Source organism: Triticum aestivum, chromosome 7A, assembly GCF_018294505.1.
Source record: "Triticum aestivum cultivar Chinese Spring chromosome 7A, IWGSC CS RefSeq v2.1, whole genome shotgun sequence".
In the NCBI taxonomy this organism is placed as follows: domain Eukaryota; kingdom Viridiplantae; phylum Streptophyta; class Magnoliopsida; order Poales; family Poaceae; genus Triticum; species Triticum aestivum.
The window spans coordinates 108869326-108895117 of record NC_057812.1 but is presented as its reverse complement, the minus strand read 5'-3'; the positions used below and the strand labels follow the sequence as shown (position 1 = coordinate 108895117).

Sequence of the window (25792 nt, the reverse complement as noted above, 5' to 3'; positions counted from 1 at the left end):
TTACACGGACTGGGTCCGTAACTTGAGGATTATCCTCATTGCTGCACAGAAAAATTACGTCCTGGAAGCACCGCTGGGTGCCAGGCCTGCTGCTGGAGCAACACCAGATGTTATGAACGTCTGGCAGAGCAAAGCTGATGACTACTCGATAGTTCAGTGTGCCATGCTTTACGGCTTAGAATCGGGACTTCAACGACGTTTTGAACGTCATGGAGCATATGAGATGTTCCAGGAGTTGAAGTTAATATTTCAAGCAAATGCCCGAATTGAGAGATATGAAGTCTCCAATAAGTTCTATAGCTGCAAGATGGAGGAGAACAGTTCTGTCAGTGAGCATATACTCAAAATGTCTGGGTATAATAATCACTTGATTCAATTGGGAGTTAATCTTCCGGATGATTGCGTTATTGACAGAATTCTCCAATCACTGCCACCAAGCTACAAGAGCTTCGTGATGAACTATAATATGCAAGGGATGAACAAGACTAGTCCCGAGCTCTTCGCAATGCTGAAAGCTGCGGAGGTAGAAATCAAGAAGGAGCATCAAGTGTTGATGGTTAACAAGACCACTAGTTTCAAGAAAAAGGGCAAAGGGAAGAAAAAGGGGAACTTCAAGAAGAACGGCAAGCAAGTTGCTGCTCAAGAGAAGAAACCCAAGTCTTGACCTAAGCCTGAAACTGAGTGCTTCTACTGCAAGCAGACTGGTCACTGGAAGCGGAACTGCCTCAAGTATTTGGCGGATAAGAAGGATGGCAAGGTGAACAAAGGTATATGTGATATACATGTTATTGATGTGTACCTTACTAGAGCTCGCAGTAGCACCTGGGTATTTGATACTGGTTCTGTTGCTAATATTTGCAACTCGAAACAGGGACTACGGAATAAGCGGGCACTGGCAAAGGACGAGGTGACAATGCGCGTGGGAAATGGTTCCAAAGTTGATGTGATCGCGGTCGGCACGCTACCTCTACATCTACCTTCGGGATTAATATTAGACCTAAATAATTGTTATTTGGTGCCAGCGTTGAGCATGAACATTATATCTGGATCTTGTTTAATGCGAGGCGGTTATTCATTTAAATCAGAGAATAATGGTTGTTCTATTTATATGAGTAATATCTTTTATGGTCATGCACCCTTGAAGAGTGGTCTATTCTTATTGAATCTCGATAGTAGTAATACACATATTCATAATGTTGAAGCCAAAAGATGCAGAGTTGATAATGAAAGTGCAACTTATTTGTGGCACTGTCGTTTAGGTCATATCGGTATAAAGCGCATGAAGAAACTCCATACTGATGGACTTTTGGAACCACTTGATTATGAATCACTTGGTACTTGCGAACCGTGCCTCATGGGCAAGATGACTAAAACACCGTTCTCCGGTACTATGGAGAGAGCAACAGATTTGTTGGAAATCATACATACCGATGTATGTGGCCCGATGAATATTGAGGCTCGTGGCGGATATCGTTATTTTCTCACCTTCACAGATGATTTAAGCAGATATGGGTATATCTACTTAATGAAACATAAGTCTGAAACATTTGAAAAGTTCAAAGAATTTCAGAGTGAAGTTGAAAATCATCGTAACAAGAAAATAAAGTTTCTACGATCTGATCGTGGAGGAGAATATTTGAGTTACGAGTTTGGTGTACATTTGAAAAACTGTGGAATAGTTTCGCAACTCACGCCACCCGGAACACCACAGCGTAATGGTGTGTCCGAACGTCGTAATCGTACTTTACTAGATATGGTGCGATCTATGATGTCTCTTACTGATTTACCGCTATCATTTTGGGAATATGCTTTAGAGACGGCCGCATTCACGTTAATTAGGGCACCATCAAAATCCGTTGAGACGACGCCTTATGAACTGTGGTTTGGCAAGAAACCAAAGTTGTCGTTTCTTAAAGTTTGGGGCTGTGATGCTTATGTGAAAAAGCTTCAACCTGATAAGCTCGAACCCAAATCGGAGAAATGTGTCTTCATAGGATACCCAAAGGAGACTATTGGGTACACCTTCTATCACAGATCCGAAGGCAAGACATTCGTTGCTAAGAATGGATCCTTTCTAGAGAAGGAGTTTCTCTCAAAAGAAGTGAGTGGGAGGAAAGTAGAACTTGACGAGGTAACTGTACCTGCTCCCTTACTGGAGAGTAGTTCATCACAGAAAACTGTTTCAGTGACACCTACACCAGTTAGTGAAGAAGCCAATGATAATGATCATGAAACTTCAGATCAAGATACTGCTGAACCTCGTAGATCAACGAGAGTAAGATCCACACCAGAGTGGTACGGTAATCCTATTCTAGAAGTCATGATACTAGATCATGATGAACCTACGAACTATGAAGAAGCGATGGTGAGCCCAGATTCCGCAAAGTGGCTTGAAGCCATGAAATCTGAGATGGGATCCATGTATGAGAACAAAGTATGGACTTTGGTTGACTTGCCCGATGATCGGCAAGCAATTGAGAATAAATGGATCTTTAAGAAGAAGACTAACGCTGATGGTAATGTTACTGTCTACAAAGCTCGACTTGTCGCAAAAGGTTTTCGGCAAGTTCAAGGGATTGACTACGATGAGACCTTCTCACCTGTAGCGATGCTTAAGTCCGTCCGAATCATGTTAGCAATTGCCGCATTTTATGATTATGAAATTTGGCAGATGGATGTCAAAACTGCATTCCTGAATGGATTTCTGGAAGAAGAGTTGTATGTGATGCAACCGGAAGGTTTTGTCGATCCAAAGGGAGCTAACAAAGTGTGCAAGCTCCAGCGATCCATTTATGGACTGGTGCAAGCCTCTCGGAGTTGGAATAAACGTTTTGATAGTGTGATCAAAGCATTTGGTTTTATACAGACTTTCGGAGAAGCCTGTATTTACAAGAAAGTGAGTGGGAGCTCTGTAGCATTTCTGATATTATATGTGGATGACATATTGCTGATTGGAAATGATATAGAATTTCTGGATAGCATAAAGGGATACTTGAATAAAAGTTTTTCAATGAAAGACCTCGGTGAAGCTGCTTACATATTAGGCATTAAGATCTATAGAGATAGATCAAGACGCTTAATTGGACTTTCACAAAGCACATACCTTGACAAGATTTTGAAGAAATTCAAAATGGATCAAGCAAAGAAAGGATTCTTGCCTGTATTACAAGGTGTGAAATTGAGTAAGACTCAATGCCCGACCACTGCAGAAGATAGAGAGAATATGAAAGATGTTCCCTATGCATCAGCCATAGGCTCTATCATGTATGCAATGTTGTGTACCAGACCTGATGTGTGCCTTGCTATAAGTTTAGCAGGGAGGTACCAAAGTAATCCAGGAGTGGATCACTGGACAGCGGTCAAGAACATCCTGAAATACCTGAAAAGGACTAAGGATATGTTTCTCGTATATGGAGGTGACAAAGAGCTCACCGTAAAAGGTTACGTTGATGCAAGCTTTGACACTGATCCGGACGATTCTAAATTGCAAACCGGATACGTGTTTACATTAAACGGTGGAGCTGTCAGTTGGTGCAGTTCTAAACAAAGCGTTGTAGCGGGATCTACATGTGAAGCGGAATACATAGCTGCTTCGGAAGCAGCAAATGAAGGAGTCTGGATGAAGGAGTTCATATCCGATCTAGGTGTCATACCTAGTGCATCGGGTCCAATGAAAATCTTTTGTGACAATACTGGTGCAATTGCCTTGGCAAAGGAATCCAGATTTCACAAAAGGACCAAACACATCAAGAGACGCTTCAACTCCATCCGGGATCTAGTCCAGGTGGGAGACATAGAGATTTGCAAGATACATACGGATCTGAATGTTGCAGACCCATTGACTAAGCCTCTTCCACGAGCAAAACATGATCAGCACCAAGGCTCCATGGGTGTTAGAATCATTATAGTGTAATCTAGATTATTGACTCTAGTGCAAGTGGGAGACTGAAGGAAATATGCCCTAGAGGCAATAATAAAGTTATTATTTATTTCCTTATAATCATGATAAATGTTTATTATTCATGCTAGAATTGTATTAACCGGAAACATAATACATGTGTGAATACATAGACAAACAAAGTGTCACTAGTATGCCTCTACTTGACTAGCTCGTTAATCAAAGATGGTTATGTTTCCTAACCATGAACAATGAGTTGTTATTTGAGTAACGAGATCACATCATTAGTTGAATGATCTGATTGACATGACCCATTCCATTAGCTTAGCACCTGATCGTTTAGTATGTTGCTATTGCTTTCTTCATGACTTATACATGTTCCTATGACTATGAGATTATGCAACTCCCCTTTGCCGGAGGAACACTTTGGGTGCTACCAAACGTCACAACGTAACTGGGTGATTATAAAGGAGCATTACAGGTGTCTCCAAAAGTAGATGTTGGGTTGGCGTATTTCGAGATTAGGATTTGTCACTCCGATTGTCGGAGAGGTATCTCTGGGCCCTCTCGGTAATGCACATCACATAAGCCTTGCAAGCACTGCAACTAATATGTTAGTTGTGAGATGATGTATTACGGAACGAGTAAAGAGACTTGCCAGTAACGAGATTGAACTAGGTATTGGATACCGACGATCGAATCTCGGGCAAGTAACATACCGATGACAAAGGGAACATCGTATGTTGTTATGCGGTCTGACCGATAAAGATCTTCGTAGAATATGTAGGAGCCAATATGGGCATCCAGGTCCCGCTATTGGTTATTGACCGGAGACGTGTCTCGGTCATGTCTACATTGTTCTCGAACCCGTAGGGTCCGCACGCTTAAGGTTACGATGACAGTTATATTATGAGTTTACATGTTTTGATGAACCGAAGGAGTTCGGAGTCCCGGATGAGATCGGGGACATGACGAGGAGTCTCGAAATAGTCGAGACGTAAAGATTCATATATTGGATGATATGGTTAGGCCAAGGGGTCAAGCCCATGAGGCTTTAGATCGGTGCAAAAAGGAGTTTTGCGGAGGCCAGGGGGCCAAACGCCGGAGACCCTGGCGTCTGGCCCTGGGCCAGACGCCGAGGCCCATGGCGTCTGGGCCAGACGCCAAGGATTGTGGCGTTTGGTCCTGGAGTCCGAGTGGGACTCTTGCCTTTCGGGCAAAACCGACTTTGAGGAGGCTTTTGCTCCAAGTTTCGACCCCGGGGCTCAACATATAAATAGAGGGGCAGGGCTAGCACCAAAGACACAACAAGTTGATCCACGTGATCTATTCCTTAGCCGTGTGCGGTGCCCCCTGTCATCATATACCTCGATAATACTGTAGCGGAGTTTAGGCGAAGCCCTGCTGCTGTAGTTCATCAAGATCGTCACCACGCCGTCGTGCTGACGGAACTCTTCCCCGACACTTTGCTGGATCGGAGTCCGGGGATCGTCATCGAGCTGAACGTGTGCTCGAACTCGGAGGTGCCGTAGTTTCGGTGCTTGATCGGTTGGATCGTGAAGACGTACGACTACTTCCTCTACGTCGTGTCATCGCTTCCGCAGTCGGTCTGCGTTGGGTACGTAGACAACACTCTCCCCTCGTTGCTATGCATCACATGATCTTGCGTGTGCGTAGAATTTTTTTTGAAATTACTACGAAACCCAACACAAAGATTCTCCTAATGCACTTGAGCAGGCACTGACGCTCAAGGTAGTATTGCATAGACACCCGCCGAAGGGGCTCCTACGGGTCAGCATCACGGGTCGTTGGGGCGCTCTCTGAAGACCGTTTCACCAGGATGTACGACTGCACCTCGTCCAGGTCGAGGGACTTGCTCGCGCGGAGCGCGACCTCCTTGAGGTCAGACTTGACGGCCAGGTGGTGCTCCCCAACGGCGACCTGGCCGGCGTCCAGCGCAGCCCTCGAGGCGCCGTTCGGATTCCCGAACATCGATACTGCCCGCGGAGCCACGCGTGGTGGCCCTTGATCCACTCCGCCTGCAACACGGGAGCCAGCAAATTAGTTATGGCCTCGAGGGTTTGCGGGCGAGGAGGATGGGGGGCCGGGACTAGGGAAATGGGTACGGGGGGCTTATGAGGGCGTCAGAGACGGCGGCGGCGCGGTCGAGGTCATCGCAGAGGGCGACGAAGGGGTCCCACCACAGCGAGGCGGACATGGTCTTGGTGCCAGCGCCGCCGCTCGCCATGGCCGGTGAGCGGTGGTGGCGCGGAAACCCTAGGATCGAGATCCCGTCGTCGGCGGTGCGTTTTGAGCGTGGATGGGGTGGGAAGGGCAAAAACCCTCGCTTGGCACCACCGGCTGAATTTTGCAGCCCAAAACCCTCTTAACAACTCACCGTGTGTCCAAAAACAAATGGAGTATTGCGAAAAATAAGCGCAGCCACTTCAGAGAGGGTTTTTTCAGATACTGGATACACAAGTAGTACAAACAGATGTGGGCGCATTGCATAGAATTTAGAAGGGAGTTGTCCATAGATATATCGTGCGATTATAAGTGTGTGATGCACTCAGTGGTTAGCATCGCCGTGACTCCAAAATTACGGTCGTACATGCAAAAATCAGTACTCGATTCTTGCACGATGCTCGCCGTCATTGTTTGACTAGGTGTGAAGGATATCAATCCAATCATGTTGGATTAAACATACTCCATGTGCGACACCCTGTCTAACAGATAGAATTTGATTTCTTGATGCATCCTATTCCTAAACGATGTCATCTTCGTTGCTCACTGAGTGTGTCATGGCATTCGACTTTGTAATCGTCTTTCAATTTCATGCATTGCTGTTGTCATGAATAATAGATAGTGTATGTGAGTTGGCGGTTTTGTTAACACCGAAGTCATATATTTATAGATAAGTTATTGTGTACATGGATGAGGTGCCTTAAGATTTTATTGTCTCACCAACCATCCGTACAATTATTTTACCCTGCGAGCAATAAACATATACAAGAGCTAGAAAGACTTCACAACATGTCCAAACATACATTGTTTTTGTAGTCTAACATATGCATCATATTTCATATATGTTGTATTTGGCCTCACTTTGGCAAGCTGGATTAGCTATTCAAATATCAAACATGTGTAACATATGAATGTTTGTATTTCTATTTACATATTCTTGTCCATTTAACTTTTGTTGCTATAAAATATATGTATATCCACGGACACGAACAAGATTACTCTGTTGAGATAAAACATATGTGATGACATACAATGCAACTTGTGATATCGTCAATTTCATATGTCTCCTTGTAACCATGTATATACTTCTGGTTAATATGAAAAACATGCAAAATTTTGTAACAATGTTGTTTTATTATGCATCAAATTGGTGATGTGGTTCAAGTTTTCTTATTCACACACAAATAAAATAGCCATGTTCGCAGTTACGCTGTCTCTCATGGCTAAGACAAGTCTTCTACCTAAAATCATATTCTATGAAGAATGAACTGGGTTTTCAGAGTTGCACAATTCCTTTCCTGCATTTCCTTCAAAGTTTAGGCCAATTGAATTACTTCTACCATTTTTAGGGCACATTCCTGAAGATGTGGTTGATAGAATAATTGGCGACTTCAAGGAATTCCTAGTGCTTGCTCAAGAGGCCAGTTGTTTCGTTTCAAAGTTTGATTCAGTTGCAACTAAAGCCAAACACACAACATAAATATTGAAGGATATGTTGGTCTATTCACTGAAAATCCTTTCTAAATTGAAAATGGAGCCGACTTTGTCCCATGTTGTTTGGTATTGCTCTACATTTTGGAGCCATACTGGAAATCGAAGGCGAAGGGGATTTGAGGTGGACACTGCCCTTGCCTCAAAGTCTAGAATTTGGTTCCTCGGTGCATCCTATTTCTAGATGGTCTTGTTCAGTGGCAGAGCTACGGTAACATCCTTAGGTGGGCCAAACAAGCTAGATTAAAGCTGACCTTAATTACTTTCCTATTAAGGGCCCCTCAATCTTCACTATTTGGTGCCACCCTGGGCGGGCCACGGCCGGGTTTTGCCCCAACGTAGCTCCACCCCTGGTCTTGTTGTATTTGATTTCATTCGACTTTGTAGTTAACCATCCGCAATCTCCTATGTTGTTCTTCTTGCAGATAAATAGTGTATGTGAATCGGTGGCTTTGTTACACTAAAGTGATGTATTTATAGATGGGTTGTTGTATACATGGTTGGAGTTCCTTAGACTTTATTGTCTCACCAACAACTTGTACAATTATTTTATCGCATGAGCAATCAACGTATATAAGAGCTAGCAAAGGCTTGACAACATTTGTGAACATACATGTGATTTCGTAGTCCTAACCCATACATGGGAATGAATGTTTGCATTCATAGCTATATTCTTGATGGGATCTCCGAACATACATGTGACTTCATATGTACCATATTTTGACCTGACTTTACAAGGCTATATTAGCGTTCTGGACATCAAAACCCATGTGATGGCTAAATATTCATATTTCATGTATGTTCGGAGATTAGAAAGCTAGAACTAAGAATACGGTTGTTAGAAGCGATGTGGTCGGAAGTAAGTTGGGGTTTAGATGAGTCAAGTGGCCTATGCTCAAGCAACCAACTAGCATACAATTATTTTATAGCCCAAGCAACCAACATAACATATATAAGAGCTAACAAAGTCTTCACAACATCTCTCAACATACATGTGATTCCGTAGTCTAACATATGTATAGGATTTTATACATGTTGTAGTTGTCCTTACTTTAGTAGGCTCGTGTGACGTGTGAATGCTTGAATATTCTTATTTATATCTACATATTATTGTCCGTTCAACTTGTTTTGCTATAATTGTTTGTCTATCCTGACATGACCATTATAACTCTATGAGAGAAGTCCATATTACAGTGCCAAACCATTCCATTTGTTAAGATTCAACCTTGAAATCTCAAGGCGTCTAAGAATCCACCCTAAACAATCAAAACCGGCTAGGAATAAACCCTCCACTCCCTTGAAAACCGGTTATCGCTGAGTACACCCGGTTTTGACCTGTTGACCAACAAGTCAACATCCCAGTCAGTAGCCACACCAACCTAGTCACTTAACCCATTTTATCGAAAAACTAAAAATGTCCAGAAATTTTTGACAACCCATTTTTTGACAAATTTTAAACGAAAGTTGACAATAATACATTAAAATTTATTAGGCCAAATTGTGTGTAACTTTCCCAGAGTGATCATTACAATAGTTTTAATTGTACATAATTTTTTCAAACTTTTCTGAACAATTTCATTTTTGGACAATATTTAACAAAAAATGTGCTGAAATTGTAATTTTAGATTATTTTTCAATATGATCCACCAAAGAGCGTGAAACTTTCTCCGAATGATCAGTATATTAGTGTTGATAATTTTTTTTAAATCTGGAAACATCCAATTTTTGACAATTTTGTCCAGAATGGAATGAAGTGGTAATTTTAGGGTATTTTTAAATTTGTTCGGAGGAATTATGTGAAACTTCCCTAGAACGATCACTATATTGGTGTTGATTTTATAGATTTGTTTCAGTTTTTTCCAGACACTTAGATTTTTTTGACAGAATTTGACCAAAAACGGTTAAGTGACTGCGGTTACATGTCTGCTAACTGGCAGGTCAATGGGTCAAAACTGGGTCTACTCAGCAAAAACCGAATTCAGGGGAGAGCGGGGTTGATTCCTAGCCAATTTTGATAGTCCAGGGTTGATTCTTAGACAGTTCTAGAGTTCATGATTGAATCTAAGACAAATGAAAGAGTTCAAGGTTGTAATATGGACTTTTCTCTAACTCCGTGGAGATCAAGCATATGGCAACATAGAAGGCAACATGTGCTATCATCAATTCCATATGCCTCCTTGCAATCATGCAGCCTATACTTAATATGGAAACATGTATAATTTGCTAACAATGTTGCTTTACAATGCATCAAATTGAAGCAATTCAAGTTTTCTTATTGGCACACAAATTAAACAGACATATTCACATTTATGCTTTCTCACATGGCTATGAAAAGTCTTCTCTGTAAAACCCTAAAAATGTGAAGAATGCATTGTTATTTTTTTTCTAGTGTTGCATGAGTTCCTTCCTTGTATTTTGTTTTAGAGTTCTGGATGCACAAATTATTCCCGTATGTGCTATTTTTCCAGAGTTGTGGCACTAACAGCTAAATGTTGATGACTATGATATATATCTAGCAATCTATCTAAGTAAGAGCAACATTCAATATCAAAACTGGTACCAATCGACGCTTTTGGTGATGTGATTAGTGAATTGGCGAGTTCAAAGCATTCCTAGTGCTTGCTCAAGAGGCCAATGTGTTCCGTTTTTAATGTTTGGTTCGGTAGCAATTAAAGGCAAACACACGGCAACCAAAACACGAATGTTTTGGTCTATTCACCAAAAGTCCTTTTTTAAATTAAAACTAGAGTTGACTTTGTCCCAATCAGTTTGGTATTGCTCTACATTTCGTAGCTACAATGGGGTCTGAAGGTGAAGGAGTTGAGGTGGAGGCCACTTTTCCTTCGAACCCAAGGACTTGATTTCTTGACGCATCCTATTTCTAGACAACCTTTGTTGTGTCTGATGCCATTCGACTTCATAATTAATTTTCTTCATCTCATATGTTGTTCTTCTCCAAGATAAAGATAGCGCATGTGAGTTGGTGTTTTTTTACATCAAACATGTGTATTTGGGTTGTTGTATACATGGATGTAGTGCTTTCGACTTTATTGTCTCACCAACAATATGTACCATTTTTTCATGGTGCACGCAATATATAAGGGCTAGCAAAGGCTTGACAACATCTCCGAACATACATGTCACTTCATATGTGCCGAATTTTGATGTCACGTAGGCTAGATTGGTGGTTGAAACATCAAAACATGTTACTATAAACATTTTTCTATCCACTGACACATCCAGTAAAACCAAACATGTGATAACATACAAGGCATCATGTAGTATCATCAATTCCATATGGCTCCTTGGAGTCATGTCATATATGTTTCTAGTTAATATGGTAGTGTGCAAAATTTCGTAATGATGTTGCTTTATTATGCATCAAATTGGGAATACAGTTCAAGTACACTTATTCACACACAATGCAAAGATCATGTTCACAGTTGTGCTTCCCCAGATGGTCATGTTTTCTCCCAATGGAGATGTTGCCCTCGCGGCCAGGGGCAGGCCATCTTGTGGATACAGGTCTAATCTAGCCCCCCCCCCCCCCCCCCCCCTCCTCTAGTACAGGTTGCTGTGTACATGAATGTAGTGCCTTAGATTTTTAATAGGGCTGACGTAGGAAGACACGCTGGTAATTTTGAGCTGATCGGCGTAGTTTCAGCCCCAGTTAGGTTTATAGTGATTCTGAATTTAAAGTAACTTTCAATATTTGACACATGAGATGTTAGCTCAACTAGACCAGCCACCAAACTAAAAAAACTAAATCAACCACCTAATACAAACTAACTCAATTGTATTTTACACACCACCCCCACAACCTAGTCCAAGATTGCTCGTGATCTCTAGCATAGTTTACAACATACAAAGAAGCATAAATACAACAATGACGCCAACCATTCAGGTGGCCACTGGCATATACTCCTATGTCCTAAATATCCATCTAAATCACTCGATGTTGCATACCGGCACCACACACATGCCCAATTTTGCACTGGAGCTCTCTACAAGAAATAGAATTGCCACACAGGAGATGTGAGCTTTGGGCCATTGCTTCTGATTTTTCTTAAGACCTGGCACGAGAGGTTAGAACTGAGAGTGCAGTTCTGAGAAGCAATGTGATCGGAAGTAAGTTGTGGGCAAGATAAGTTAAGTATCCTGTGCTTACCGCCCGGGAGAAAACGGCTTCATTCCTGGAGAGCTTTCACGCGGGAGGTCAGCTCTCTGACTTGATTCTTGAGACGCTCGTGGTTGCTGAAAAAATCAACAAACACCTGCCTTTCCCTCCCCACCTCATGTGCGCGATTTTCAAAGATCTGCAAATTTGTTTGTAACATCAGGTCTACAGGTACATATGCACAGGAGAGACAAATAATACTATTATTCAAAGCTCTTTATACTAGTGTTTTTTTAAGTCCTCTCTTCTGCTAAAGTAATACTGGATGAAAACAGAGAATTTCCCCATTTGTCTTACTCAACTTGAAGAAGCTTCAAGATTTACAGAAGATAACAGCACACATAATGATTCCAGTATATAACAAGCAAGACATGTTGATTCCAATAATCTTAAGGATGACAGCGAGTCTACTACCTTTATCTTTTGAGTGCGAGCCTTGGTTACTTCTTCAACAGCAACTTCAACTTGAGCATTTGCATTTTCCATATCATCAAGTGCTCGCATCAGTGGCTGCAACAAGAAAACGGATGTGATGAAATACAGGATACACAATAAATAACACAATCTGATGGCTCAAAGAGTGTACCCAGGGCGTCAATACTGGTTCTGCAGTTGTTGACGATGCAAATAGAAGCTGTTCAACTGTTTGAATCAGAGTGCATCTGCAGAATTGAGACGTGTGAAATGACTCCAATTGGACACGTATTGGCACACTAAAAAGTGAATATGCAGGATACAACAGATTGAATAACTTTGCATATCACAAATCTTGCATAAAATAAGTCAAGCCGGCACACCAAGCACCATGCTCATTGCCAGCTTGGCTTCATGCAAGGAAAATAGCATCGAAGCCAGTGGTTTGTTTGATCTTTTTGGAGGTCAGCCTTATTGTTTACTGTACAGGATACGCCAAATTAAGAATGTGTCGGTTCATACAAGGAGCACTAAAAGTCTAAAAGCAATCATATTTCAGACATGAAATAAGGTAGTGCCTTTGTGGTAACTTACAGCTCATTGATACATCTTTTCCTGTCAGCTGGAAGAGTATTTTCAAGTTCAGACTGAAGAGAAAGCAAGTCAGATTGAAGTGCCGATATCTGCTGAACTAAAGCATGTGCTGACATGTATGTTGGTACTGCTGCTTGGGAATCTGTAGAAAAGAGTAGGCAACATGAAGGATAGGAGAATAAAAAAAATGTAACTGCATACTGATTGGAGTTATCTGCTTACTTGAGTGAATACATAGTAGATCTCGCACTGCATGGAGGAAAGTGTCACGATCATCAATTGCTCCTTGTTCACGTACCTCAGACGCAGCTTGAATTAATGAATTGCAATGGCCCTAAAAGATAAAGTAAACACGATTTTTTTTTCAGAATTCTCTATGAAGACAATAAGAATGAAGAAACATGAATAAACACTAACGAAGTGAGGACATGAATACACACAAAATAAGTGAAGACATGAATAAACACTGAAGAAGCAATTACACAGAAGTCAGCAACATCAGAGATTACTTACCAGACGGGTGTTGACTGCCGATAGGTAGCTATGTAGCTCAGATTCTATGACTCTAAGCAATGCATGGGCACTGGCTATGTGCTTCCTTTCAAGTTGGCAAGCAATCTTCAGAAATTGGTGTCTAGCAAGCTGATTAACCAAGTGATTGATGAACTGTAAAATAAATAAAATGCCAAGACTATGAGAAGAGAAGTGTGGGAGAGTATAAATGTAATAGGAAGTCTAGCCAACACAAGAACGTATAAAAAATAGTTTGTTGAAGACCAAAATTCAGTAAACAAGTAAACATCACTACTTCTACTGGCTGTAAAACACCATCTGCTGAAGGTGATTGGCATCTATCGGTGCACAGCACCAAACAATCAAACACACTGTCATTTCATTGACCAGTAGACCACCTTCTAAATGCAATGAAAAACCCAACAGTAGTACAAAACCAGTTTTTCCAATGCACACCACCAATTAAATCTAAAAGAAAGCATCAAAATATTGCGTGATTGCCGCTCCATCGTTTTATTTCATGCAATTGCTTTCGAATCACTCCAGAGTTTATAACCAAAAGCAAAGTAATTTTTACACAGCTTGAGTGAAATCATACTCCTGAATAAAAATCTAAGTCACATCTTAGTTTCATGACAATAGAGGGTATACCACCAATAAGAACATACAAAAACAGGACACATCAAAGATTGTAGAAATGGCATATATTGTGAGGACGTGCTTACAGTTTTCTGCCTGTTGATATAGTATTCCTGGCGCATGACCTTTAAATCGTAATCACCTAAATATTTGGGTGTTCAGAAGCATGTTAGAGAAAAAAAATCATACAAAACAACAATAAAAATAGAAATACTTTGTGCAAACCTTGCAAAATATATGTGCCTTGAAGTTGAGCAAGTTCCGAACAAAGGCATGGTATGGTCTGGAGGAGAGAAGTAGATAGATCAAAACAGGCTTATGCCATGAAAGATTTATCATATGCTAAGAGAAGAATTGGGGCATGGTCGATGCACTGCAGTAAGAATTCTTATTGTCAATGCCCTCTAAAATGCTAAAAATGTATTTTGGTGGGATGGTGCTCTGGATAAGAACTAATCGCACATTCACACTCCAACATATTTCCTAAACAACAGTAGGTAGCTCCAAAAATGAGCACATAGATTACTCCAAGGGAATAGTCAATTTCACAATACCACCATATGTCTTTGGAACGGAAGTTAGAATACATTTTGTAGTTTCTAGTCCTGCAAGAGGTAACTCAACTCTGTACACGGATTTGGGAAAATTGCAAAAATACCACCAGTTGTCAGTCTGGGTTTGAAACCACTACAAAACCAGTCTGTTGTCGGACACTTAGTTGAACTCCAATACATGTTGATATTCAACAAACAAACCTATACATACTGCTGTTAAATTTGTGCTATTCCTCTAAGGAACAAAATATTCTGCATGGGTGTAGCATTAAAGGTTCAGAACTTCAGTTTATCAGATCAAGACTTAAACTTAACTTAGTAACAAAATGCATTTCTAAAGATGGAACTGTGTTTGTTCACATACCTCAGATATGAAAGGCTGCACCTTTTGAGTAAGTGTTGAGAGTTCTCCAGCAAGCTCAGAACTTTTTCTCCTGAAGAAGAAAGGCGATGATAAGAGGTAACCGAGATCAGAAAGATCCTTCTTATTCTTCAGATATTATGTCACAGTTAAATACTCCCTCCGTTCGGAATTACTTGTCTCGAATATGGATGTATCTAGAACTAAAATACGTCTAGATACATCCATTTCTGCGACAAGTAATTCCGAACGGAGGGAGTAAAAGGAACACATCTGAAAAACAGATAGAATCACAATCAAGATGAGTAACATAACATATACCTAAGAGAATGTATATCCTGATGTATGTGAGCCTCGTCGGAGGACACTTGAGATTTTAAAATTTGGAGTATGGCCTGTTGTTTAGCATTCTCAACTTGTGCTTCAATCCATTGTCGTTCACTTGTAGCAAATCTGTTGATAAATTAGAGTAAGCCCACAGGCCACATCAAACGACTGCTGAAAATAAATCAAAGCCCGAAATGGACACTTTTAAGCATTGACGAGCTTAACACTGAAGAACACACAATGGCAATGCAATTCCACAAACACATGGCAATGCAATTCCACAAACACACATATACCAACGAACCGATAGCAAATACAAAATGCAGCATACAAATGGAGAAATTGCAGCTTTTTATTTGTTGGATCTCAAGATACGACTAATGCCTACCCATTGCAATTGGTCATGAAATCTGGTCTGGTAGAGACACCAACGAATGTTACCTTGTTTGGGTACCTGCTTTTCAGTGGAGAGTTTCTAGATAACAGAAGAATAGATCGTAGTAGTTACCAAAGAAAATTAGAATTTTAAACTTCAATACGATTATCAGCAATTGTTTTCCCGCATCAGTTTTGGACATTTGGCCTGAAGGGGAGGTATCAGGTGCAAACGTGAAAGCAATTACATGCACCATTGGACAAATGATGGATGTAAGAGATTTAGTGGACCATGAGGTGGTGAGAGCTCTGGTAAACGTTTCCACGGGCCATTCACAAATTTCACATCAATATGACCACAAAATTTCATGGATCTTCTCAATCCATCGCTCATACAACAATACACATCAAAGCACACATGTTTGCACCTAAAGAAAAGTTTTCACTTCATACATCATGAGATTATAGGAATCATACATCAAGATAGAGATTTTTCCACCTAAACATGAGTTTTCACTTGATATCATGGTGCTAACAGAAAGATTAAGAAAAGTTATGAAGCGAAAGACACTTACATCGAACGGAGTCGTTGCAACTCAGCCACACGTTGGTGATGACGAGATTTTTCAGAATCTCCTGCATACAAGAACATGGCTGTTATAAGCTGTTCATCTCTCAGCACAATCATGTTGTTACAGTATTACAGTATCTATGACCTTTACAGAAGTTCGAGTAATGCCTTTATGGGAGATCAACTACAAACAATTTACTGCAGAAGGTTCTTACCTCTTGTCAGGCCATTTGTGATGTCATCAAGACTCACCCAGGAACATTTCGATTTTCCCTCCTCCGCAACAAGTCGAAATGGCCCCTGGCAACAGGACAGAACAAAACTAAACAACTAAACAGTTTGAAGTGGTTACGTGGTACTAAAGCAAGACATAAGGTATGGCTGGAACAGAGATGCACAATTATGCATAAGAAGATAATAGATAAGTCCCCAAAATCTGGTGATGAAAATTATGCATAAGGAGTGCAAACATATTATTCAGCATAAAAAGCTTCATGCAACATTGAAAACAGGGAAATATCCAACTTCACAGGCACATGCTGTATTTTTTTATAATGAATATGATATTTTTGCACCTAAAAGGCTAAAATAAAAGATAGTACCTTGTAAAATACTCCCTCCGTCCGGAAATACTTGTCATCAAAATGAATAAAAGGGGATGTATCTAGACATATATTAGTTTTAGATACATCTCTTTTTATCCATTTTGATGACAGTTGGAGGATACTAAATAAAACTGAGTATAGGTAAAAGTGTACACCAGATCTTTTTTAACTGTCTTGTATTATTTACCTATGTTGGATTTGCAAGAGGCAGCAAGATAGTAGGAGTTTGAAAAGTGAGATAATTAGTGATGAACATGGCTCACTGCTTGCCCACTCTGGAACAAACAGAAGTTATCTCGTTTGTTGCAAACAATGACAACCACAAAGAATGTACCTTCTCAAATTGCTTCGAGAACCACCGGTTTAGCTCCTTTGTACAAGCCAAATCCCCAATAACATACGGATGGAAGTCTGAATATGCCAAGTATATACTGTCCTCTGCATATGCATATCAGAATATTAATCAAACTATAAAGAACTACTCGATACAATGTTATGTATAATTGTATGCAGTATGCACAAGTTTGAGTGTATACCATCTCCCGAATGATAATGTGCCAATTCTTGGGTTGTAGCAGTAATTCTTCCAAGAACTGCATTCATCTGAAAGTTAGCAAAAACATCAAATCAAAATTGTTGGAAAATTATATAACAGGATAGAGATCCACAGCAGCAAATTAAAGTTATTTATACGAACCAAATAAAGGGCACACATCAACTACCTAGCTCCGTTTCAAAACATTTAGGCAAGGGCACACATTGGAAATAGAACTATAACCACACTCTTGATTTCTTCAACAGACAGTTCTTTTGAAACAGATTCTCCTTACGCTACGGAAGGTGTACGAGATTAATCATGGTGTGTTTAAAAAGAGGAGATACATTTTCATGGCACTTTAGGAAACATGCTATTTATGCATGTTATTAGTTAAGCCTTATCATGGAATAACACTCAGTTTTGAAGGTGCGGTGTGTTTTGGGTGTTTATCCTCTCGGTGTCCACTTGGAAGGGTGTTGTTGTACGAACATAACAATGAAACGAAGTTCCTACCATCAGAATCAAAAAGAAGTTCTACACCAGAAGCCAAGGTGAAAGAAGCATGATCAAGAGTAAATAACAAGGAAGAAGACAACATGCCTTTTATCCTTTTGTTGCATACCAATTCAATCAAAAGTAAAAACATGAATAAAATCGTTAAGGACGCAAGACAATGAAAATTACCTCCAAGTTTCTGGATGAAAGTATCTCATCTAGTGATATAAGTTGCACGCTAACTGCAGACATAGCTGATACACGTGCTCGTCTGCCTTGAATAAGCGAAGATGCTTGCCCTGCAAGCATATCAAATTGTGCTTGCTGCCGTGCAAGCTGCCTCTGCAACTCAAAAACTTCAGCTCTATATGCTAGTTTTGCTTCTCTGCAAGTAAGCAAACAAAATAACCCTGTCAGTAAAAGCACATAAGAGTAGGAAGAAATATTTTATTCTGCAATCAGTAGTTCCACCTAACTAGTACTTCCTCCGTCCGGAATTACTTGACGCTCAAACGGTTGTACAACCGTTTGGGCGTCAAGTAATTCCGGACGGAGGGAGTATTTGACAGCAACTTGACACAGCAGAGGAAGGTTCAAAAGCAGATAGGACTGATGTTCTGATGTGGTTATAAACAGATGTTATGGCTTATGGCTGAGAGCCTAAATGCAGCAGACACATATGACATGAGGCAGTCAGCACCCTTCGGCATTAGGAAGGAAGCAATTACTTGCCCTTTCAGTCATAAAAGATTTGGCCAGTCCTAATTGTTAGGGATAAAAACATTTCTTAGTTCTTTGAGTTGTTTGGTTAGTCCTTTACAAGGATGTGTCCCTTGTGTTCCTTGTGTATCAGGACAGCAGGCAGATAGAAAGATTAATCTTTGAATAGAATAAATAGTATCGTTGCCTCTTTTTCAATCAGGCATCAAAAGCCTAAGCAAGCCTCTTTTTCAATCAGTCAAGGGCTTGTGCACTACCCTAGGTCCTCACCCCCACCCAATCCAAGTGTCCTATTAAGCTTCATGTTTAATAGTATATGTTAGTGATCCACTTGTCACCCTCATAGTCCTGGCCTGGATTCTCAGGAGTCAGTTTCCCACTAGAATTTGGTGTGGAACATTCCTACAAGTATAAGTGCATCAAAATAAATGCAGCAACAATTCAAGCATGGCATGGCTTTCACTAATCACTATTAGTTTATAAAAACTGAAAGTTGGAGCATACCGAATGTCAAGAATAGTTTCTTCTGCTTCAAAGACAGCCTCTTGATTGTCTTTCTTGCTTGAAAAGGCTGAAATACTATCAAAAGCAGAGTCCAAATCCTCACCCTGAGCAAATAATACAGGGCATTGCAAGAGTTAAATGTTTGACCAATGGAGAAATAGGTGTTTACAATGCATAGAAGAGCTGTTGCGTTTAGACAATATTTCAGGAGACTGCTAACGACTCACTTACATGATATATGGGTGCAAACTCCAAAGATTTGCAAGAATTTAATTAATGTTTTTAGCTCAAATGTTTGCGAGCAGGGTTTCAGATCATGGATGGGATAAATTCATCGATGGTTTGTATTTTCCAACAAACACTGAATATTGACCAATGCCTAGTTTATTTCCAAGAAATAGTACAAGTTCTTTTACTACTTTATTTGATTAAAGACTCGTTATACTGCGCCATCTGGCATCTTGAACTCACTCCTAAGGTCGCAGCACATCCTATATTCTTAGAGATTACAGAAATACTAAAAGTAGACAGCACAAAAATGCCCCAGTTGGTGGATGTACCTCTAGCAGTCTTCCCTCTTCCACGAGTTGCTCATACCTGTCAGTCATTAAAAATGTTGTCATGCACATATAATTCAGGCGAGGGCAAGGCCAAAAATCCATCAATGCAAGTGTAATTCTATTTGGTAACTGAACATTATAAACACATCCGGCTATTTATAACCACAAAGTGCGAACAAAATCATAAATTTTGAGGCACCCAAATGCCCCCAGGTATGATACAGCAAAAAACTTACAGAAGACCGGCATATAGTTAACACAACTTCCCTTAATTAATTTGTAAGAACTCCACTGCTGAGTGGTTCAAAAAGTCAAACCACAAGAAGCCTAGGATACATGACCCATGCCTAGTCAAATTGCGGTCAGAACTGTAGAGCAGTCCCTCGCGGGGATCAGAAAATTCTGGCATTTCCAGGCAGCTAATCTCCAAAATTCACCCTGAGAGGTACACGACACGAAGCCGCCACTAGAACCCTAATGCACCGTAGCTCCCCGAGCAAACCGCAGAAATTCGGGTGCAGATCAGCACCCAAGCTCCCCGAATCTCACGGGCGCCGAGTCCACCATGCCTCTCGAATCCCAAGCATGGAACCGCAGGTCGACTGGCAGAACCACAATCCGAAAAAGCGCGCTCTAGTGTCAGCAGCGCAATCGCCCTCGCCAGCAGCAGAAACCAAATGAAACCAAGAAAGTCGTTGCGGTAGTAGAGAGAGGAAAGAAGCAGGCTGGGGGGAGGAGAGGGGGGCGGAGGGGATTTGGGACTCACTGCGAGAGGTGGGACGGGGAGAGGACGTTGGAGGGGCGGAGGCAGGAGCAGATCCAGGCGAGCAGCGGGCGCGCCTCCTCGTACTGGAAGGGCCACTCGAGCGCGTCCGCGTCCAGCGGGTCCTCCCCGTCGAACCCCAGCTCCGTCAGCGCCGCGCACAGCGCCGCCCCGCTCATCCTCGCTTCCCCCTCCTCCGGGCGTCTGTGCCCGCCGGAGGCCCCGATGTTGTTGCGCTCCGCAGTGCTGGTTGCGGTGGTGGTGGTGGTGGGTGGGGACGGCCGCGGCCGGCAGCGGAAGCCGGTAGAGGAGGAGTGGAGTGCGTTCGAAACAACAACCAAATGGTGAGATCTGCCTGCCGGCCGGCGCGTCCCTCCCAATTCTCTCGAGCTGCCGTTGAAGGCCCAGATGGTTGGGCCTGATGAAGGTCCAGAAAGGCCCAACTATTCGCCGGGCCGTCCACGGACCATGTACTTTATTTTTTCATGGTAATACGCATTTCATCCATATCATAAAAAACAAAATACAAGTCACGTAAGAACCCATAGCACAAAACTGAAAAGATAGTAGAACATCTCTGAGCTTGACGTCAACGCCCCTCATCTGTCTCCGGCACCACTACATCAACCACCATAGAAAAGAATGACGAATCATCGTTGTAACACCCCAGTGTAATGATGCTACAGTAACCTCTAGGGTTAAGTTAATCATTTTGCTAAACAAGTGTTTGATCATCATTGTCTCCTATCTATTTCAAATTTCAGTTGATTTCAATTTCAAATTCTAAGTGAAATTTAAAATTGCTCAAACATGAAAACTAAAATGTCATCATGTGCCAAATAATTCATAACTAATATTGGTGATGAACCAACATTTTTGCAAAGTGTTTAAGTGGCCTAAACTATTTAAAATAGTGGTTTAAACAATTAATTAAATGTTTTTTAATTTATAAAAATTCTAACTATTTTATTCAAGTGCTAAAACCTAATCCGGTTGGCCTAAATTTATTAAGCTAAATTAATTACAAGTCTTATATTTTATTAAAATATTTTGTTTTGAAAAAGAAATAAGAAAACAGAAAAGTCTTAAAAAACCCTCCCCTATTCCCCCTAGGGCCTTGGCCTAATAGGCCGGCCCAGCCAGCCCACTCCCCCTCCTCGATCACCTTCCTGTTCGAGCGACCGCGGGCGCGGTCGCCGCCGAACCACCTCGCCGACGACGACGGCAGATAAGGCCCCCACGCCTCCCCGCCTCCTCGATCCCCTCTCCCACTTCCCCTCGCCCACTCCACCTCTCCATCTCGGCCGCTCTCTCCTCCTCGCTCTCCCCCTCGTTCCCCACTGCCCGAGCGCGCCCGTCGCCGTCCTCCATCGTCACCGCGGCCACCGTCGACCCCAAGCTTAGCCTGCACGTCCACGAGCTCCGCCATCCTCCGCTCCTTCGACCTCGACCTCAAGCAGGAGCTGAGGGGCTCTGTATACACCGCTCTCCTCTGCCCCATTTCGTCCCTACCACCGGCGAACCTCTCCGATTCCCGCGCCGCTGCTACTACTAATCCATCAACATGCCTCCTTACGCCTTCTCGGTGAGCCTCTCCCCCTTTTCCCTCTCTCCGCGAAGCTTTTCGTCACCCGTAGCCGCTGCTCCGCTAGCACCCGCATGCGTCGCCACCAACGAGCTCGTTGTCGTCGTTGTGGCCGTTGACACGCTCGCCCGAGCTCACCGTTGTGCTCCTGGGGATCCCAGGAGACCAACGCGCATGCGCCTTCCCGTGCCCCCTAAGCACCTAGCTCGACGAGCGCCCGAGAACGCCGCCGCCTCCGCTCGTCGCCAGCGCCGATTCCGGCGAAACCACCACCACCAGCAACTACGCCGCTCACTCCCTGTTCGAACGTGCCTAGCCCCAGCCTCGGAGACCCCCTGTAGACGAATCCCGATGAGGTCGAGTGCCCTCCGCCACGTTTTCGTGCTCGCCGACGTTCAGCCATCGGCCCGCCAACGTGGCTGGCCTGGGGCTACCCCAGGGTCACTGCCAGCATGCCCCACGGGCCCCAGTTGACCCTGTTGACTGGGTCAACTACTGACTTGGCACTCTAACCCATTGACATGCGGGCCCCACTAGCTTAAACGTTTTTATAAATAAATAAAACTGCTAGTTAAAATCTGTTAATTAATTAGTAGTTAGTTAGTCACTGACACTTGGGGCCCATCCCTCTAATTAGTCTATTAGATTAGTTTAACCCACTGTTTAACCCAGAGAGGCTGACAGGTGGGCCTCACCTGTCAGTTTGACCAGTCAGCAGGTCAGCCGAATGCTGACATAATGCTGATGTCATAATTCCATTTCAGTTAATTTAGATAATTCCAGAAACTGATTAAATCTTTAGAAAATCACATAAATTAATCCTTAACTCGGATGAAAATGTTTTCTACACAGGTCCGGACCCGGGAAAACATTCCCAGTTGAATTCCCCCTTTACCTATATCGTGTAGCCATACGTTAGGTCACACCCGGCACAACATATTGCCATGTTATGCTTTGTGATGCTTTGTTTGTTTTATATTTATTGTTTCTTCCCCCTCTTCTCTCCGGTAGACCCCGAGACCGATGCCGCCCCTGTGATCGACTACGTCGACGACACTTCTTCCTTTTCAGCAGAGCTTCCAGGCAAGCAAACCCCCCTTGAGCATTCCGATATCGCCCATTTCTTTCCCTCTCATGATTGCATTAGAACTGCTACTGCTTTCGGTATGATCCTACTCTGATGCATAGCTTGTTTTTGTTACTTGCTTATTGTTACCTACCTGCTTATCCTAAACTGCGTAGTATAGTTTGGTTAGTGATCCATCAGTGACCCCCACCTTGTCCTTGTTGCCCCCCTTTATGTTTGATGACTCGATCAACGTGATTGACGTCCAGGCCCCGACACCGCACATGACCCCCCCTAGTTGTACGACTCTGCAGAGTTACTATCGAGTGCCGAGGGTGACACCTCATACATCACTCCTGATGAGATCTCTGTAGTGTAGCTATTCGGTCATGGTCATCGAGGGTGATTTCCTCCTTAACCCCTCAAGTGTGAACCTCGAGGGTGGTTCCTCTTATGTTCACCTTGATTATTACATCGAGTGGAATCCACCGAGGGTGGTTCCTCAGGGTTTCCCTTGGTGTTAGACTCACAGTTACTATGGTTACTATGACTTCACATTGAACCATGTTACTAAAGATGGGTCGGCCCTGAGGGGTACCCGCGCGAGCTTAATTGCGAGTGATGTGGAGTCGGGTTGACCTGGAAGGTGCCCGCGAGATACTTATGAGGCGTGGCCAGGCATTCTTAGCCCTTGCCACAAGTACTCAAGACGAGGCGACGGGTCACATCTTTCGTGAGTCTCTGCTCGTGACCCCACTACCAACACACTAACGGTTTGGATATTTGATCTGAGGGGCCTCTGGCCTGATAGCACTAGCCATCACGTGGGCATAGTATGGGCGTTCTGCATTGTATGCATCAGCCGAAGCTTAATAGACGTCATGCGACTGAGTGGCACGCGCCGGGTTGGACTGCGTAAGCACCTGCCTTTTTAAGGAGGTAGCTCCGTCTACTCACCGGCCGCCCACGCAACATGCAGGAGTTCTCGGGGTGATGGCCCAAGACCCCTGAGGGCATAGGTTTAGTCCCGCGTGCTGACCTTTCTATTAAGCCTAGGTCGGGTTGCGGCGTATTGTTTGGACGAGGCCGGGCATGACCCAGAAAAGTGTGTCCGATCGGAGTTAATCGAGCGTGGTGGGTAAGTTGGTGCACCCCTGCAGGGAAGAAAACATCTATCGATAGCCTGTCCTACGGTAACAGACACTTGGACTTGTATCCCGATCGATTCAACTAGAACTGGATACTTGAGGTGATAACTGGATAGTATGGCTCTGGGATTGCTTTCTCGTAGGGAGTAGAGAAAGGATCTCTGGCCGAGGTTGATCACATTGCTACTACTTTACTTTATGTCACTCTTATCTCTTCTGATGCTGCAAGACGCTTGAAGATGCTAGTCTTCGATAGGCTAGGCTTTCCCCTTCTCTTCTGGCATTCTGTAGTTTAGTCCACAAATACAACCCATTCCTTTGATACAGATGCATACTTAGTTTAGATCTGATGTAAGTCTTGCGAGTACTTTGGATGAGTACTCATAGTTGCTTTGCTACCTCTTTTTCTCCCATACCCGATTGTTGCGACCAGATGACGAATCCCAAGAGCCAGACGACCCCACCGATGACTACTACTACTACCCTGAGGGTGCCCACTACTACATGACGGCCGCTGACGACCTGGATTAGTTAGGAGGCTCCCAGGCAGGAGGCCTTGCCTTTTCGATCGACGTGCTTCTATGCTAGCCTTCTTAAGGCAAACTTGTCTAACTTATGTCTGTACTCAGATATTGTTGCTTCCGCTGACTCTTGTGTATTCGAGCTTATGTATTTGAGCCCTCGAGGCCCATGGCTTGTAATATAAAGCTTGTATTATTTATTTTGTGTCTAGAGTTGTGTTGTGATATCTTCCCATGAGTCCTTGATCTTGATCGTACACATTTGCGTGTATGATTAGTGTACGATTGAATCGAGGGCGTCACAAGTTGGTATCAGAGCCGACTACCTGTAGGATCCCCCTTTCCAACTCCTTGGCCGAAGTTGAGTCTAGTCGTTGAAAACCTGATTTACTAACATGGTTGTGTGTCTTATGGTCCCACATCGCCATTGGGTGGTATTAGGATCTTTTACTCCTCGTCTATACTCTGGGATTCTGATCTCTCTTCCATTCGGGTTAAACGAATTTACTAACCCTAACATTAGGATCCCGTGACTACATTCACCCTAAAGTTGGATAAGCCATAGTTATTCCTTAAAAATAGTATTCTGAATAGTACACACTCTGTCGTGTTGACTACTATGTGGTATCCATCATACCCCTTTCATTATGCTTGTTTCATCATGAATGATCCTTTGTATTTACAAAAGCTCGATGCTAAAATACCCCCCTGTTACATGTTAGCAGGATGGTTAGACCCGCTAGTCGTGGCCGTGGTGGAAACGCTCCACCACCGCCTGAATTCATGGCCGGAATGATGCAACAGTTTGAGCTGAATCGCCAATTCATGGAAGGAATGATGGCTCAGTTTCCTCGTCCGAACATGAATCAAAAGCCAACCCCAGTAACTCTGCAGGACTTCATGCGCCTCAACCCAACTATCTACCGCAGCTCAACTCAACCCCTTGATGCTGATGACTGGCTCCGCGACATCACATATGAATGGAGTCTGCTAGTGTGGCCCCTACTAGCTACGTCACCTTTGCATCTTTCTTTCTAAAGGGTCCCTCTGCTCAATGGCGGGACAGCCACAGGCGTACCCTACCCGCTGGAACGGTCATCACTTGGCCGGATTTCCAAGTCGCTTTCCA

General features: G+C 42.9%; 1 protein-coding gene and 1 pseudogene across 1 annotated transcript; both read right to left on the bottom strand.

Moving 5' to 3' along the window:
- Positions 1-5683: 5683 nt before the first annotated feature.
- On the bottom strand, positions 5684-6146 carry LOC123153122 (uncharacterized; annotated as a pseudogene).
- Positions 6147-11303: 5157 nt separating this feature from the next.
- On the bottom strand, positions 11304-20696 carry LOC123150098 (AUGMIN subunit 3). The gene is made up of 19 exons (XM_044569898.1): positions 20347-20696; positions 19581-19617; positions 19021-19124; positions 17986-18181; positions 17300-17366; positions 17098-17201; positions 16374-16458; positions 16163-16223; positions 15207-15338; positions 14889-14958; positions 14196-14253; positions 14057-14112; positions 13332-13484; positions 13041-13152; positions 12819-12960; positions 12397-12472; positions 12225-12320; positions 11802-11949; positions 11304-11706 (listed from the first exon to the last, which is right to left on the bottom strand). The coding sequence occupies exons 1-18, from the start codon at positions 20520-20522 to the stop codon at positions 11821-11823; spliced, it is 1854 nt and encodes a 617-aa protein (XP_044425833.1). The 5' UTR covers positions 20523-20696; the 3' UTR covers positions 11304-11706; positions 11802-11820.
- Positions 20697-25792: the final 5096 nt, after the last annotated feature.